This window comes from Suncus etruscus, chromosome 11 (assembly GCF_024139225.1).
Source record: "Suncus etruscus isolate mSunEtr1 chromosome 11, mSunEtr1.pri.cur, whole genome shotgun sequence".
NCBI classification, from domain to species: Eukaryota; Metazoa; Chordata; class Mammalia; order Eulipotyphla; family Soricidae; genus Suncus; species Suncus etruscus.
In genome coordinates this window covers 1,175,210-1,193,018 of record NC_064858.1, presented here as the reverse complement: position 1 = coordinate 1,193,018, position 17,809 = coordinate 1,175,210, and the positions used below count along the sequence as shown (strand labels likewise).

The window sequence follows — 17,809 nt, the reverse complement described above, 5'->3', positions numbered from 1 at the left end:
CTATCTCTCTCCCTCTGACTTATTTCCATCCACGTGTAGGAAAATTTCATGACTTCCTTTTGACAGCGGCATAGTATTCCATCATGTAGATGTACCACAGTTTCTTTAGTCATTCATCTGTTGTTGAACATCTGGGTTGTTTCCAAATTGTGGCTATTGTACATAGGGCTGCAATGAACATATGTGTGCAGAGGGCATTTTTATGTTGTGTTTTTTGTGTTCCTAGGGTATATCAAAGGTGTGTCTTTTGTGCCCTCCCCTTGCATTCCAGAAGGGCCTTGGGTTCTCTTCTGTGAGCTTGAGAGTAAGTCCCGTATACAATGATTGTGGGCTTCTTTCTCTTGCTGACATGGAAGTTGCCTTCTAACCTTGGGCTGAGTGTTGGGTTTGCATGGACTTGCGTGTCACTAATGTGTGGTCTATCTGTGTGTCAGACCTGGACAGACCACTACCTGCAGTGGAATGTGTCGGACTATCCGGGTGTGAAGACCGTCCGCTTTCCCGATGGCCAGATCTGGAAGCCGGACATTCTGCTCTACAACAGGTGAGCGTGGGGATGAAGGGAAGGGGTTTTTTCCTTGCTGGAGTTGGACCGTTAAGAAATGCCGGTGCTATCACAGATAGCTAGCTGTTTTCTTGTCCCCTGAACTAGCCATGTCTCAGGAGATGGCGTGATTGCTATGCTGGCCTATCTGAATACACTTTTGGCCTTTGAATGGCATGAGAAGACATTGCTCCATAGTGTAGGGCTGGGGTCTGCTTTATATTTTATTTTTTTAAAAAACAACTTTATTGATTGATTGGTTTTTGGACCATACCCTGTGGCACGTAGGGGTTACTAATGGCTCTGCACTCAGAAATTGACCCTGGCAGGCTGGGGGTACAATATAGGATGTTGGACTCCAAACTGGGTCCCTTCTGCTCTTTTAACTCAAACGCACACCTGACATATGCTTAGGGATGCTGGGAACGGGGAGGGGGAGGCCAGCTCCCAAGGGGGCTGTGTCATGGGGCTGTTTTTGCTTGTAGCTCACACAAGCTGGACCACGTGCATGAGGGAATGGCTGGGCAGAGCCTGATGCCCACTGTCCTTCTCCTGAGGCTCGAGAAGAGGAGATTCTCCGTCAACTGAGCCAGTCCAGAGCGGATGTCAAGAGTGGCCATCTTGAGGCCAGGGCCATAGCACAGTGGGGAGGCTATCTGCCTTGCAGGTGACCTCCAGGCTCAACCTCTGGCATCCCCTAGGGTCCCCAAACACCTCCAAGGGTGGCCCCTTGGAGCCAGAGTAAGCCTTGAGCACCGCCAGGTGTGGCCCCAAATCAAACAGCACAGGGATCAAGCAGGACCTGTTTCTAGAGTCATTAAAAAGCTCCGAGTCCCCAGATGCAGAGAAGGAAATCTTGAGGTTCTGTCTCCAAGATAAGGTTTGTAATTTTCTGTTCTGGGAGTGTGCCCTACACCCCCTAACTTAATTCTGCTCCTGATGCGTCCAGAAGGTTGAAACGAAGGAGAGCTGAGACTTAGAGACATGAAGGGTGATCTCAAAGTCTCAGCTATTTCCTGTGTGTGCGTGTGTGCATGTGTGTAAAAGTGTGTGTGTGTGTGTGTGTGTGTGCGTATGTGTGTGTGTGCGCACTTGATTTGGGTGCCTTCTTGATGCCCAGAAGCACAAGAGCTACACCCTGGGGTGCTCAGGAAGAACCCTGAGTTCTGCTTCTACCAGGCTCTTTCTATCTAGCCCGACCCTCTCTCTCTGTCCCTCTGTCTCTTTATCCATTTCCTCCTCCTTCTCCCTGGCCCACTAGTCCTTCTGTTCTGTTTCCTCCTCTCCTTTCTGCCTGACCCGGTCATTCCTATCAGATCTTCTGTACTCACCAAGTGCCTCTGACCTTCTCTCTTTATTCTGGAAGTTTGGAAATGGGGAGCCCAGCTCTCCCTGACTTCCAGGCTGCTGAGGAATTGTTATGCTCTTGCATCCAGACCATCTCTCCTCACACCTGACACCCCACTTTTTGGGGGCTCATCCTTTGCCAGATCTTTGGAATGAGAGTGGACCGGGTGTTGGGGGGGTCAGAGGAGCATTTCAGACAGAGTTGAGCATCCCACCATGTTTTCTGGGGTGGCCCCTGCTGAAATATCCTCCTGCCTGTGGCCAGGGGTGGCCTCCTGGGTAGCATCTCTCCCCTGGGGGACGGATTGAACCCTAGAACTTGGCTTTTGCAGAAGAGTGTATTGATCTTTGGGAGATGCACAGGATTAGCAGGGCCTGGAGGATAAATCCAGGAGACAGGAATCCAATGTGGCTCTAATCAGCATCACATGAGCCGGCACAGGGGTGGCAGGAGGTGGCGGGCACAGGGGTCAGCCCTGGTCTTGCTTCTTCCTCAATCCCTCTCCAGGGAAGTCACATGAGTCCCAGGAAGTTTTCAGGGCAGACTCAGTCGAGGGGCCCAACTCTGCAGGCTGGGGTCCCTCCCAGCTGAATGTGCTTCTTGGCATGTCTTGTTGCCTGCAGAAACCACCGGGAGGCCCGTTGGGTAGAGGCCACAGGGCTGGTCTGGAGATGTTTCAGCTCACTGTTCTGAGTATCTTTTGGGGTGAGGGGATGTGAGGGGGTTTCTGAGCTGGAAACATGCTGGCTGCCCTTGAGGACTGGAACGAGTCTCAGAGCCCAGGACCCTGTTAGGGGAGTGAGCTCTGATATGATTGTCTGTGAGGTCTGAAGACCTGTGGGTAGAATTGCTCCAGAGGCACCAGGATGTGACTCGCTCCAGTATTCACCTTCCCTGATGTTCTGGCATCTTAGAAAAATCTGGAAAAGGAGCATCCGGGTCCAGTGGGAGTTGTATCCGCCAGTGGCATGGCCCTCCTGGGAATCCTGTTTCTCTTCACAGCTGAAAGACCCACATTGATGGGCGCTTTTAAGAGACAGGGAGAGAACAGTTATATTCAGGCAGAGTAGGGAATCTTCTGGGAAACACTAAGTTAGCCCAGATCTTGGGGTCCTTGAGGGACACAAGAGGCTTGGGAAGAAGGCCAGGGACATCCCCCTTACCCCAACACACACATACACACATACACACACACACACACACACACACACACACACACTTCTTTCCTGCAAATTACAACTTGATTGTGAGCCATAGCTTCCTTGTATGCAAATCACATTCCTTGAATGCAAAACAGAATTTCCTGCATGCAAATCACAAGTTTCTGTATGCGAATCATGACTGCAAATCTCAGCTATAAGGTAGGCAGCCATGTTCATTCATTTATTTAAACTTTTGGTGATGTTTACTTGAAAGCACTCATCATTTTTACTCATATTCTTAGTTTGCTATATTTTTGTATGATAGCACTAAGGTTCCTTTAGCTTTTCCATACTCCATCCCAACTTGACTTCTTCCCCCGCCTCTTTAGACTTTACCTTAACCCAGTGCTTCTCAAATAATGGGGTGCGCCCACCCAGGGGGGCTCGAGGCTCCGTAAAGGAGGGCACATTTGACCTCTGCAAACACTGTCATAACAAGCTAAGCCCCGTGTTTATGTCTCTGTATGTCTATTTACAGTCGCAGGGGGCACGAAAAATGACAGAAAATAATTGAGAAGCATTGCCTTAACCTTAACCTAACCCTAACCCTCCACAGCTCCCATTAGTTCTTTTGTCATTGGCTTGTCATTTTATTGTGTTTCCTTTATTCACCAATTTTATGTCCTTTAGTTGCACACCCAGGTGAAATCATTCTCTTTTTTCCTCACTTTTGACTTTTTCCACTTCACCTAATCCTCTCAGGTTCCTTCGATTTTGTTTCAAATGGAAAAATATTATCTCTTTTTACAGCTAGGAGCATTTCATTAGAAACATCTTTATCAAGCCAACAATGAATGGGCATTACCATTGCTTCCAGTGCTTGGTTATTGTAAATGTATTGAGGTACATATAACTTAATTCTTTTGGAGGGAACAGACACATTGGCATTCAGCCCTGCACTCAAGGATCCCTCCCAGCTGTGCTTGAGGTATCCTATCCTACAGCATGCTGGGGTTTGGACCCAGTTTGGCTATGTGCAAAACAAACTTCCAGCCCATTGTACTATCACTTAAACTCCACACGTCACCAATTGTGTTGATTTGTTTTACATTCTGTAGCTAAAACCCTAGAAGTGGCTTGGTTGCTCCCCTGGTACCTCCTTAGTATTTTGAGGACACTCTTTTATTTTTTTTTCCAGCTTGATGGCATCCATTTAAATTCCCACCAAGAATGAACCCGAATTCTTCTTTCTTCCCCTCTGATGATTGTTATTATGGCTTTTAATGTAAGTCACTTGAAAGGACCATAGTTTTATCACATTTTTTATTCCACAAAGTTAATGTGCAGATGGAGAGTGTCAAAGCATATTGGTTCCCAGGGACTGTAAGGGACCAGCCATCACCAAGAGAGAATTTCTGGGGAAAACTCTTAGAAGACATATTTCTAAAATGTAAATTTTAGTTTAGGGGAGACAAGGGTATTGGACTTAGGTCATAAAAGTGTACATGGCTTTAGCCTGAGAAGTTAATTTAGAGAATATAATTTTTTTTCTCCTTTTAATACCAGTGTCTCATGAAAGATTATCCCATTTTAATTCACTCTAGTTGTCTTTTAATTTAAAATAAATTATCCATTCTTAATCAAACATTTTATTCCCTTTTTATGTAACCTCTATGACTTTGAGGTTTCCACACCAGAAAATCATAGACAACTTCTATTATAGTTTTTTCTCATGCCTCTTTATAAAACAAATAACTTGGAATTGTATTTTGTGTGTGTATCCTTCCCCTGCCAAAGTTTTGTATACGGTGTGATATAGGGTCTAACTAACTTTCTTTACAAGTAGGAAATTATTCTGACGTGATTAATGGAACATTCTGGAATGACTGTATATTTCTATCAATGGTAACTATTTAAGGCTGAGCTAGATGAAGCAAAGTGGCAACTGCTTTGATTTTCATGTTGAAATTTAAGACAACCAAGATCAAAGGAAAACATTTGACAAGGCTCTGAAACTATAAAGCCTTTGTAACAAGAAGCAAATTGACCTGTTAATAAAGCATTCCACTCCAGTATGTATGGAGGATTATTATTTTTAAAAGATGTTTATTTATTTATTAATTTATTGGTTTGGGGGGCCACACCCGGAGATGGTCAGGAATTACTCCTGGGTCTGTGCTCAGAAGTCACTCCTGGCAAGCTCAGGGGACCATATGAGATGCTGGGAATCGAACCGGGTCCATCCTAGGTGGGCTACATGCAAGGTAAATGTCTTACCACTGTTATCTCTCTGGCCCCCTGGAGGATTATTTAAATATCTTAAGATGAACTGGACCATCTTGGCAGAAATGAAGATATTTTCACATATGCAGAGACATACCTGGTTAGCATCATGTCTGAAAGAATCACTTCAAGATATGCTTCAGAAAAATGAGAAGAAACTAGGCAGACACAAGAGTGAGATGGCATTCATAGTTGTCAGGAAAGATACCCAGGGTTCCTGCAAGACTTAAGTATTTGATACTCTCTTAAGATATAAATGATAACCTAGATAGAGTTTGGGGTAGTAGACTAAGAACAAAGGAGTGTCAATGAAAACAATGATTCATAAGTTACAGAGCTATCCTAAAGTGTCCCAAAAGAGGGCCTGGAGTGATAATGCTGTGTGGGGAGGTGGCATTTGCCTTGCACACGGCCAACCTAGGTTCGATTCCCAGCACCCCATATGGTTTCCTGTCATTACTAGAGCCAGGAGTAAGCCAAGGGCACTGCCAGATGTGACCCAAAAGCCAAAAAAAAAAAATTGACAAAAAATTTCAAGAAAAACCCAAGAGACCCATGAGATTGTAGTTTGAAATGGACATGACTAGCCAAGTTCTGCCCTCGATGAAATCTGTCTCCTCGAAGAGTTGAAGCACAAGAACATTAACAGGCTTCATGATGTCCTGCATTATGACAAGAAGCTGACATTAGAGTTCAAATTCTGCGATCAGGACCAAAGAAGTATTTTGACTGCTGCCATGATGACCTAGATTTAGAAATTGTGATGTCCTTCCTCTTCCACTTGCTCCAAGGCCTGGGATTACAGGGACTTTCAGCCCCAGAAACTGCTCATAAATAGGAATGGGGCCCTGAAACTGGCCGGCTTCAGCTTGACTCAAGCCTTTAGCATCCTGTTACTCTGCTGAGGTGCTTGTGCTGCGGTAGCACCTGCCAGATGTCCTCTTTGGGGCCAAATGGTCCTCTCCTCCACGTTCATTGACATGTGGTCAGATGGCTGCATCTTTGCCTGACAGTCCAGGGTGACCCCTCTTTTGTGGCAATGACATGGACAAGCAGCTGAAGAGGGTCATTCGATGGCCTGAAATGACCGAGCTCCTTGACTTTAAGCCCTACCCCATGCACCTGGCCACAGCATCACTGGTGAATGTTGTACCCTAGATCAATGCTACAGGCAGAGACCTATTGCAGAACCACTTCAAATGCAACCCCAGTATTGCACATCATGGCCAAGGAGGCTTTGCAGTACCCCTATTTCTTTGACTTCTGCCCCCCAACCCAGGTATGGGTATCCAATCTTACAGCCAAGCCCCACCTTTGCTGGGTGGTGATGGAGGGCTCTGTGTACACCTTTGCTCTCACCCATGGACTTTATTTAATTTCATACATTGGCTCTTTAACCACCGGGGAAAATAAGAGGGGGGCAGAATGATAGCACAGCAGGTAGGGTTTTTGTCTTGCACATGGTCAACCCTGGACCAACCTGGGTTCAACCCTGGCATTCCATATGGTCCCCCGAGCCTGCCAGGAGTGACTTCTAAGCGCAAAGCCAGGAGTAACCCCTGAGTGCCACCAAGTGTGGCCCCCAAAATTAAACAGACAACAAAAAAGAAAAAAAAAGAAGACTTGGAAACAGTTATAGCTGGAATAAGTGTTTTTATTTAAAAATATGAAGACAAAAATGCATGAAAAAAAAGAAAATGAACCTTTGATATTGAAAAAAATGGAGGGATATTTACTAAGGGAATGAGATTGTCATGGACAGTTCTATAATGAATAATCAAGTTTCAATCTGAATCTATTTTGCCCTGAGTAACCCCCAAAACACCAAACCAAATATGTGCAGACAATATTGATGAAATGCTTGGGAGAAATGCACAAAACTAGAATCCTGAGCAAGATGAATCTGGGTAACAGCAGTAAATAAAATAGGATTGAGCAAAGAGATAGATAGATTGGTATCCAATAAATGAATTTTTATTTAGAAAATGCACCTCAGAATTACCAAAAAAAACCTCTTTATGCAACCACAAATAATATCTATGATATTCCACAAAGTAGCTGTATTATCTGATCACAAGCTATGAAAGTAGAAATGAGCAACAAAGGATGAATATCCTATTATGTACATAAACTTTCCACTTAAAGTTTTTGGAAACACTCTCAAATCTTGGTTTCTAGGATTTTTTAGTAAATATCTTCTAAATGACAATTAGATGTGTATGTCAAAATTAGGCCTAGTAATTGCAAAAGAACATTTAAAATTTAGTTAAATAGAAGATATGCTTCACAAAATTACTAACTGCCTGAGAAAAGAAGCAAAGAATTAATTGAAGACATAAAAACAATTCAAAAAAACTTAGTAAACAGTGATTTCAGAACAAGAAAAAAAATACCAATATGGGCTAACTTGAAAATATCAAAAATGAATAATTGGAAAGAAATCTATCAAAATTCAGCATCAGGTTGAAAGAGGTGATTTTTCAGGAAAATACAATTCACACTAACTGTGCCTTCAAAGGAGAAAAAGTAGAGCAGGTTAAAAAATACATTATATTTTGGAAAGGGCAGACAAATAGCTACATTTTTTTTATTAAAGAAAAATTGTTTTGATTTTTAAAAAACACCCAGTGGCCTGGGACATTGCTCCTGGCTCTGGGCTGGGTGACTTTGCTCCCAGGGTGCCTTTGCTTGGGGACCAGACAGTGTTGGGGAGTTGCTTCTGCATGACCTTGGGGGACCACAAAGGTTCAAACCTGGGCCTAGCACATACAGTGCAGGCTTTCAGCCCTTTGGCTCGCTTTTCTCAAAGATTTTATTTTTAGACATCTTCGAAATGTTTCTGAGGACATTTTCGGATGTTGCTATATCCAAGGAACTGATAATGTTTATGTACATCATTATTCTTTAACAAAAAGGCTATTATTATTATTATTCATTATTTTGTTACCAAAGGGAGAAACCCAATGTTCTCCAAGCTAATTCTAGAACATTCTAGAACATGGCTAAAGCTGACAAGTTCTAAAGGCTAACATGTAACCACTGATGACCGGGATTCACTGCACCACGAAGTCACATAAGCAAAAACTTGTTCTCGGTGCACAACAGAGAATTGCTGAATCTAGTTAGTGCTAGTGCTGGAGGATCCCAGGGCATTTTCACAACCTTGACTGGCAAAAACTCTGATGCACAAAAAGGCTGCAATTGACTGGAAGGTGGTCATTGCAGTTAGCCAGAACTAGGAAGGGGGTGTGGACAGCCCCACCCCTAGAAGCCAGCACCCCAGAGTCTAATTAAATAAAAGCTTCCAGAATGCTACAGAGCTAGATAACAGGGTGGCCTCAGGTTGACGATTTACCTAAAAATAGCTGTAGATCCCACGGTCTGTGACCAAATCCTCAGAGGAGACAGTCGCTCAACAGCGATGGGTGGAGCCATGGGAAGGAGGGCTTAAAATGATGAGAAGAGGAAAGAGACAGAGAGTTCTATCCCAGGGGTCCCCTAATTGCCTGGCTGGGTGGGACCACCCACATAAGTAGAATAGGAGAAGCCCCCCACTGGGTAGAAAGTTGTCCAACATCGCTCCCTGTTCCCCTCTGCCCTCTGATCCTACCCCAGCTCTGATGTTGGGACCCAGCCTCAGGCAGGGCAGCCAGGAAGGTTCTTGGTCAGGCCCTCACCTCTCTGCTCTGCTCTGTATAAGGACCTCCGTGGTGTTTGTGACTCCCATGTGAGTCCAGCACTGTGTGCGGTGAGGTGCAGCTCTGGGATTCTGTCTGTGCTCCCCAGATATCTGCACCACCCCAGTCCCACTGGGCAGTTCTGGTCCTCTTTGCTGCTTTCCCGCATGTCACAGTCAGCATTGGCTCTGTCTTCTCTGCCTGAGTCTCTCTAATGGTGAGCCCCTGTCTTGTGTAGGTGAAGTGTTTCATGATTGGGGGCCAGGCTTACAGAGTTTCAACACCATGCCCTCCACCAATGCCCTACCGTTTCCCTCCTACCTACCAGTCTGCTTCTGTGAGAGACACTTTATATGTATGTTTTGTGGAGTTGGAGTGATACAGTGGGGAAGGTTGCATGCTGCCAACCTGGGTTCCATCCCAGGTCCCATTGAGCCCACCAGGAATGATTCCTGGGTCAGCACACAGCTAGGGGTAAGCTCTGAGCCTCCATGGGTAGGGTCCTGAACATATATACATGTTTATACACACATGTGTATATATGTATATACATATTATGCATACATGCATATATGTGTTATACATATAATATATACACACATGTATAAAATATATTAAAGTATAATAATAAAATATTTATTTATAAATATATAAAATATATTTGATTCTAACATATATTGCAATGCATATCTAATGTGTTATATATCAATTCTAAAATATCGATTTGAACTTGCAGCCAGGGAGATAGCACAGCAGGTATGGTGCAGCCAAGCTGGATTTGATTCTTGGCACCACCTAGCAGTGCTCTCTGAGCATAGAACCAGGACTATGCCCTGAGCACAGCCAGTATAATTCTAATTAAAAAAAAAAAAACCTCAATTTCAATCTCACCTCATACTAAAGAATAATCCTAATGCTTCCTGTTGGAGCCATGAGCCAAGAGCATCGTGACTAACGTGATGCCAAGATGTCACCCAGGCGACAGTGAAATGATGCCATGAAAGGGGCCAGTTACTTAGTGCTGAAAGATAAACACCTGTTCGATCATTTCCTGGATGTTATGATGGGAGGAATCCGGCAGGTCTTAGAAGTAGTTCAGAGATATCAGATCAGGACACATCTAGCAGGGATAAGGGATATTGAGGCAAATGGTAGAAGGCCACAGACACTTCTTTATCTACAGGATGCAGGAAGTCAGATCCCTGACAATGAAATGGCCATCAGACTGCACACAATTTAACATCTGTCAGCTGCCTTCGACTTACAAAGACACCCAGAGTCTTTCTAGCAATGTGCTTCTGTAGCTAATGTTCAGAAGTTTTCTCTTTGAAACTGAGCTTCTTTTCAACAGAAGTCACGTTCCAGAAATATGGTGAAGGAGGCCATGGTGTTGATAAAAAGCATAAATTAGAATTAGAGTTTCAGTTACCCATCACCCCAAAACCCAGAGAGACAGAGACTGCCAATTTGGGATGCATGTTACATCGGGAATTTTATTTATTGATATTTTTACCTGGGCGCCAGGGGTCCGACAATTTCCTGATGAAGCTCATAATTGTGGACACTGAGTGCTCATTGCTTTCCTCTTTTATACATTTCCGAGATATTCCATCCAGCACTCCATGCAGCAAACATTAAATCATTCAAAGACAATGTAACGAGCTTTGCCTGACATGTGAAACACTAGTTCTTTCTAACTTTCACAGACATCCTGTTTCCCATTTCCTCTGCATTCCTATGTAGGCCATATAACAGTCTTACTTGACGTATGAGATAATGGCCTGGCATCAGAGCCAATTTTAATGTATAGCATAGATAAACGTAGGCTTACAAAAATGCTTGTATAAGACCTAATATATTGCATAGATAAGGATGTGAGCAAAGATATACAGGACCAGCCTTTCCTTGGTTCTGTCTGTTTTTCTGTGATCCCGCTCAGGCTTAAGGCCTGACTTGTCATGATTATGATAAGTGAGGTGAATTAAGTAAATCTTATAATATTGGTTATAAAAAACAAATTAGTATATTAGTACAATACATTTCAACATTCAACACATACACCCTGCAATGGCCAAGGTAGTCTAGGAGGTCAGAGGAAGAGAGATAATAAAGAATTCTTCCACAAACTGATGAAAGCTCAGAGCTTAGGAGGGGCCAGAAACAGTGAAAAGATCAGAGCTTGCCAACAAAGGAAAGGTAATTGCACTGATGGGGGCCTTGGTAGAGGCAAGAGCAGAAGCCAGAAAAAACAGAATCCCTCTTGAATACTGAAAGACAGTCATCCACCTCAAATCCTGCCACCGATTAAATCATTCTCTGCAGGAGAAAGGAAATCAGTCCATTTTCAGAAAACCAAAGACTAAGGAGTTTACCTTGCAGAGGTTAAATTGCCAGAAAGAAACACTAGTTATTATAGAAACAATCAGAAGGAACATTTTAGGAAACGAGGCAGGGACAGGAATAGAGAGTAAAGCAACCAGTAAAAAATCCGGTAAATAAGAACAAGTTTGAGTATGCAGAGTAAGAGGTGGTGAGCTTGGGGCTCCTGAGATAATGACCCAAGAGAGGTACTTGGTGACAATTGCATATTAGAGGCACTTCTGGGCATTTCTGCACTGGAAGAACAAAGCTGTTGTTTTGAGGAAGATTGGTGTTAAGGACCTATGAAAGACGGAGAGTTTAAGGCACTTGTCTTGCAGGTGGTTGATTCTGGTTTGGTCCCTGAAACCACAAATGGTTGGATGAACATCTTTATGAGTTTTCCCTGAACACAAAACCAAAAGTGAGTCCAGAGCACAAAGCCAAAACTGAGCCTCGAACACAGAGCCAGGAGGAAGCCCTGAGCACAGAACCAGGACTGAGTGAGTCTCAAGCACAGAGCCAGGAGTGAGCCCCTAGCACAGCAGGAGTGGCCTCAAAACAAACAGAAAAAAACATTCTATAGAAATGACTATTAGACAGGGCCAGGAGCTGGGGTAAGGGGCTGAGTCTACGTAGACTTCTCTTTGCAGGGTTCCCAAAAGTCAGTCCACGGCATTGCGTGGGACCCTGAGCACTGCCCGGTGTTCTCCCCACCAAAAACTTTTGCAAAGGGATACACCAGCACTCTTGGAAGCATAAGAATAAATGCCATGCCCAGAGACAACCTCAAAGCCTAGGGCACTTGTCTAGGGTACCACAGAGGGCGCATTCTCAGTCCCTGTCCATGGGTGTCCCCCAACAGATGGAGGGAGACCACTCGGAGCCTCTCACTGAGCACCCATTTGCTCTTTCAGTGCCGATGAACGATTCGATGCCACATTCCACACCAACGTGTTGGTGAATTCTTCAGGGCACTGCCAGTACCTCCCTCCAGGTAAGGTCCCTTCTGTCCCCAATGGCTAGAGTTGAGGCCACTGGTTGGTGGGGCAAGATTGGTGTGATGGCTGGCTTTGGGTCAAACCAGAATCCCTAGACTCCCCCTGCCAGTGCCCTCTGCACACGTACGTGCCCAGGTACCTCCTGCCAGGTCCCAAGTTCCTTGCCCCCTGCCCTTCTTGGGGAGGATCCATGACAGGGTCACACCTTGGGGGTCCCTGCAAAGTCCTGAGCCACCGCCTCCAGCCTGGTCTGCAAACCCTGCCAGCCCCTTTTGCAGATGAACCCCTCCTCCCTGTCGGGGCCGGAAAGGGGTATTTTCTGGGCTGCTTCTGTGCCACCTGCCGGAGCCCTCACCACATGATGGGACAGTCTAGAGCTCTTTAGTGCTATGGCAGGGAGTTCCTGGGGAGTTGATAGACACCCCAGGCACCCCCCACTGTTCTTTCTTGCAGTCAGATCCTGGCAGAAGGTGTGGGGGCGCAGCTTTGCAGTGAAACCCCATCATGAAATCACTTTCCTTTCCAAGGCATCTTCCCTGGGAAACACTAAGAGACCATGCAGGCTTTGACGTTTTTTCCACGTGGGGAACGTTTTTACAGCCCTGGGGAAGCTTCCTGGCAATGCTCAGGGACCCCCCCCAGGGGTGAGAAGGGATAAGGGACCCAGGGCCTCACTGTGCCAGGTGCCAGCTGTGGAAATGCACCCACCAGGCCTGAGGTTTCATTTTTATGGCTGGAAAATCAAGGAGCTAGGGGAGCCGGGGCTGGGCAGAGAGAGGAGAGGAAGTGAAAGAGAGAGACTGGAGGCAAGTGGGGGAGAGAGGGAGGGAAGAGAGAGGACGGGAGAGAGGACAGGATAGGATGAGGCTGGGAGGGAGAGGAAGCTAGAGAGAGGGATGGGATAGGGAGAGGAAAGGCGAGGTGGTGGAGATTGAGCATGAGTGGGGGAGAGAGCGAGGCCAACAGGGATCCAGGGAATGAGGAGAGGAGGGAAGAGAGTCTGGGAGATGCCCTGGACGAAAGCTTCATCTCTGCTCTGTCATCCTCTCCCCTTGTCCTCCCAGAGAGTTAGCTGCAGGTCTCTGTTTCTGGGCTTGTCTCTTGAGTTTTGTTTGTTTGGTTTTGGGTCACACCCAGCAGGCTCAGGGCTTCCTCCTGGCTTTTCACTCAGAAATAGCCCCTGGCAGGCTCTGGGGACCATGTGGGATGCCGGGGATCTGAACCACCATAGGTCCTGGGTTGGTGTGTGCAAGGCAAATGTCCTACCACTGTGCTAGCTCCCCAGCCCCCTCGCAAGACTGTTGCCTGGAGGCCCTGAATGTGGGTTTGCAGAAGCTGGTGGGCACTTCAGCTTCTGCAAACCAGGGAGCCTCTGGGCATCGTCCAGGGGGACTGGACCCACTGTCCCCGGCCCCCAGACCCCGGTTCCCCAGCCCGTGCTTGAACCCTCCCCACAGGCATCTTCAAGAGCTCCTGCTACATCGACGTGCGCTGGTTCCCCTTCGACATGCAGCAGTGCCAGCTCAAGTTCGGCTCCTGGTCCTACGGAGGCTGGTCGCTGGACCTGCAGATGCAGGAGGCTGACCTCAGCGGCTACATCCCCAACGGCGAGTGGGACCTTGTGGGTAAGGGCGCGGGCGAGAGAGAGAGAGAGAGAGAGAGAGAGAGAGAGAGAGAGAGAGAGAGAGAGAGAGAGAGAGAGAGACAGAGACAGAGACAGAGACAGAGAGACAGAGAGACAGAGAGAGAAGGAGGGAGAAAGGTGAAGAGGGAGTGAGAGAGAGAGGAGAGAGAAAAGGAGAGAGAGAGGGAAAGGGAGGGAGAGGGGTCCAGAGTTCATTCTCTGCACAGAAATAGACTCACATACATAGAGAATTATACATATGGACACACACAGACTCACATGCACACACACATATAGACACACAGACTGTGACTCACACAGACACAAACTCATAGAAAGAGACACACTTAGACTGACACACATGCACAGAGACACGTACAGACACACAAACACACACAGATACAGAGAGGCACAAACTCCACACTCATACACATACAGACACAGACAAATAACTCACCAAGACACACAGGCACACATACAATCAAACCACAGAGATTCACACACAGATACACAAACTCACACACACAGACTCAGACCCACCCACCCCAGCCTGATCCACATGTTGCATCTTACAACACACACACATCAGCATTATCCCGATTGACTTTCAGCAAGAGCATTTTGGGGGACCTCATGGTGTCCCCATCTCTTCCGAAGAGCAATTTATTGCATTAAGATGCTTTCTGCCAGGAGTGAGGCCATGGAGGAAGGACCCTGTCAGTGCAGGACTCACACTGTAGCTCACTTGAGCTGTAAAGGGCCCCAGTGCTGGAAAGAACCCAGATTTGCTTATGCTAAAGAGGAAAACAGCTGTGACAGCTACAGCAGCCCCTTGTCCCTACAGCATTTTAAAGAATGTCAGTGAGTCAGGCCAGAGTAGTGGAATGCAAGTCGTTGTTTTGGGGGTTTGTGTTTTTGGTTTTAGAGGTTCATTCCCATTGGTGCTTGGGGTCTGTTCCATGGGAAGCCACTCTTTGGGGTTCTCAGGACCATGCAAGTGCTGGGGATCCTTTCTGGGAAGGAGCAAGTGAGACCCCCAATTGGGGAGGGAGTCTGTTGCTTTTTTCTCTCTCCCCCCATTGGATACCTGGGAGGCCTGATTGAGTGTGGGGTGATTTCCTAAAAGGGACTGTTCAAGACAGTTGCTTTTGCTCTTTACTAGCCCCATGAGGTGGTCATTAACCCATTTCTACTTGTTCTGCCCAGCATGGGAAATAATTCCTGCTACCCAAATTTTCAGGGAGTCTTAGAGCTCAGGTGGAGCTGGGATTGCTCTTTGAAGGAAAGGAAAGGAAAGTCATTCCCAAATCAGCCTGTACCCAAGCTTTCCAGAAATGTCTGCCCTCCCAGAAAAGAATTTCAGGAGGAGACAAATAGTGAAAGAAGCTTTCTTTAGAGGTTATGAAGAGTTAGTGAGATGCAGCCCTCTCTGGGCCAGTGTTAAGAGTTTTGCTGGCCACACACACGTCTTCTGCTCACAGATTGGTTTTGATCTTAATACTTTTGAGGGCCACTTCAGGGTGATAGAGACTCTCCTTTGTTTTGTGGTAGTTTTCTTTTTTTTGACTTTTTTTTTTGGTGGTGCTCAGAGATCACTCCTGCCAGGCTCCGGGGACCATAGGGAATGCAGGGGATAGAACTTGGGTCAGTCACATGCAAGGCACCTGCTGTCCCTGTTGTCTGATCTTTCTGGCCCAACAGTAGTTCTTTCGGTGGCATCTTGGTTTCATTCCTAAATGCTCATTGCTGGGACTGCCCCTGTCTACCCACTGACGTCAGGATGTAACTAGGGTTAGTCGCATGCAAGACAAGTACCTTAAACCCCATATTCTCTCTCCAGCCCTGGTCATGTGCTTTAGTTTGGTTGGGTCACTAGGGGTCGGGGCAAGCAGGAGTGGGGGGTTTGTGAGTTTGGTGATGGCCTGGGTCCCCAATACCTCACTATGCCACTCTCCTCTATTGCTGAGCTTGGGTTCAACCCTCTGCAGTGTGTCTTCCTAGCCAGGGTGTCAGGCTGAGGTAGCTATCACAGAACAAGAGGCTTCTGAAAAACAGGAGTTTACTTCTCCCTGTCTGGGCACTGAGAAGTCCTACATCCTGTCAGAACCCCAATTCTGGAGGAACCTCACTTCCTGATTTATAGACATTTTTTTCTGGTTGGTCCTCACCAAGCAAAAGAAACTAGGCATCTCTCTGTGCCGGAGCCATAGCACAGCAGTAGGGCATTTGTCTTGCATGTGGTGACCTGGGACAGACCTGAGTTCATTTTCAGCATCCCATATGATCCCCCGAGCCTGCCAGGAGCAATTCTGAGCATAGAGTCAGGAGTAGTCTCTGAGCGCTGTGTTTGTAACCCCAAAATCAAAATAAATATATATATATATTGATTGATTTCATTATTTGAAGCATCATCATCATATTCCATAACAGAGTTTCATGAGCTCAGAGTACTAACCCCCCAAAACACACACACACACACACACAAATTTGTACATTTCCCCCCACTATCTCGGGATCCCCAAACCCTCCCCAGCTCAGTTCCTTAGAGCAGTTTTCAGATTCTGTTTGCTTGCTTGTTTTGGTATTTCCTTATAATGCTGCTTTATAGTTTATATATGAGAGAGAGTGCATTCTGGAATCAACCTTTTCCTTTGGCTCTCCTCAGCATGATTCCCCTCTAGATCCATCCACCGAGCATCAAATGCCCTGATTTTGTTCCACTTTTCTTAGAACTGAGTAGTGTTCCATTGTGTCTATTACCACAGGTTCTTTAGCCAGTTCTCTATACTTGGGTGTAAAATCACCCTCCGTGCCGTATCTTCAAGCCCAGGTGAACGAGTCTGAATCAGGGTCTAGGGTCATATATGAAATAATCCAGACCAAGCTAAGTATAAAACACAAGTGGTCAGTCTGGCCATCTTCTACCTCATATCTCCACCAAGCTGCCTGTCAGAAGTGGTTTTATTGAGTACAGGAACCACCCCCAGGTGGGGCAGTAAGGATAGAGTAAGGACAGATAGCTCAGGCTATTTTAACCCAGTCCTACCCAGGTTGACAAGTAAGACCATCTCTGTTTTGGGGCAAATCCAAGTTGTAAACAAGCATACAAAGGCACCAGGGATGGTCTTTGTTTTAGGTAAAATAAGATGTAACCTAACACTTGGGCACTAGGATACTTTACAGATTTTGTCTATTGTGGATAGTGCCGCAATGAATATAAAAGCATAATTGTTTTTTTCTACAGTGATTTCTGGGCCTTTGGGGGCAAGACATGGAATTGCTGGGTGAAATGAAAATTCATTTCTTAGAATTTTTGACACTCCCATGGCTAGAGCAACCCTGGTTTTGTTCTCAATGTCTGTCAGTTTCTGTCAGCAATGTTGCTCATTGCTTGGCTTTGCAAGATGGAAATTTGGGCTTCTTTCATGTGGACACTAATTCTTTTCACTGGGGGACCAAGCTTACCCCAAAGAGGGTTCAACATGGATTCAGAACCAATATAGCCTTTTGTCTGTTGCAAAAGCAAACCATCTGAACATATATGTGGGGTCTGAGGCTGCAACTTCATGAGAGATACTTGGATCACTCACTTCTAGGTTTTATGCTCAGTCCCTCACCCCAGTTAAAAAAGAGTCAGTTTGCTCAAATGTCACTGAGATAACCAAGTATATTGCAGTAGAGCAGAAAACATATTCAAGCAGTGAGCCCAGGTGCAAATATCCAGAGTGCTGTTGGCTGTGAGGTACCCATGAACGTGAATACACTGGGGGCCAGGGCGCAAGGTAGAGAGGCCCCTGTCTTACATGAGGGAGGTCCTGGATTCCATCCTTGG

At 46.0% G+C, this 17,809-nt stretch overlaps 2 protein-coding genes and 1 pseudogene across 5 annotated transcripts in view; 2 read left to right on the top strand and 1 right to left on the bottom strand.

Moving 5' to 3' along the window:
- MAGEL2 (MAGE family member L2) overlaps positions 1-17,809 on the bottom strand; it is a 548,609-nt gene that overhangs the window by 295,768 nt on the left and 235,032 nt on the right. The gene's annotated exons all lie outside the window — the stretch shown is intronic.
- LOC126021825 (neuronal acetylcholine receptor subunit alpha-7) overlaps positions 1-17,809 on the top strand; it is an 80,796-nt gene that overhangs the window by 55,152 nt on the left and 7,835 nt on the right. For 2 of the 4 annotated variants that reach the window (XM_049782683.1, XM_049782682.1), the window contains exons 4-6: positions 435-544; positions 12,270-12,349; positions 13,811-13,978. In XM_049782683.1, coding sequence (XP_049638640.1) covers positions 435-544; positions 12,270-12,349; positions 13,811-13,978 — 358 coding nt within the window. Of the gene's footprint in view, positions 1-434; positions 545-12,269; positions 12,350-13,806; positions 13,979-17,809 lie in introns of those variants that run through there. The other 2 variants (XM_049782685.1, XM_049782684.1) reach the window with 2 other exon arrangements.
- On the top strand, positions 3,230-9,199 carry LOC126022397 (cyclin-dependent kinase 5-like; annotated as a pseudogene).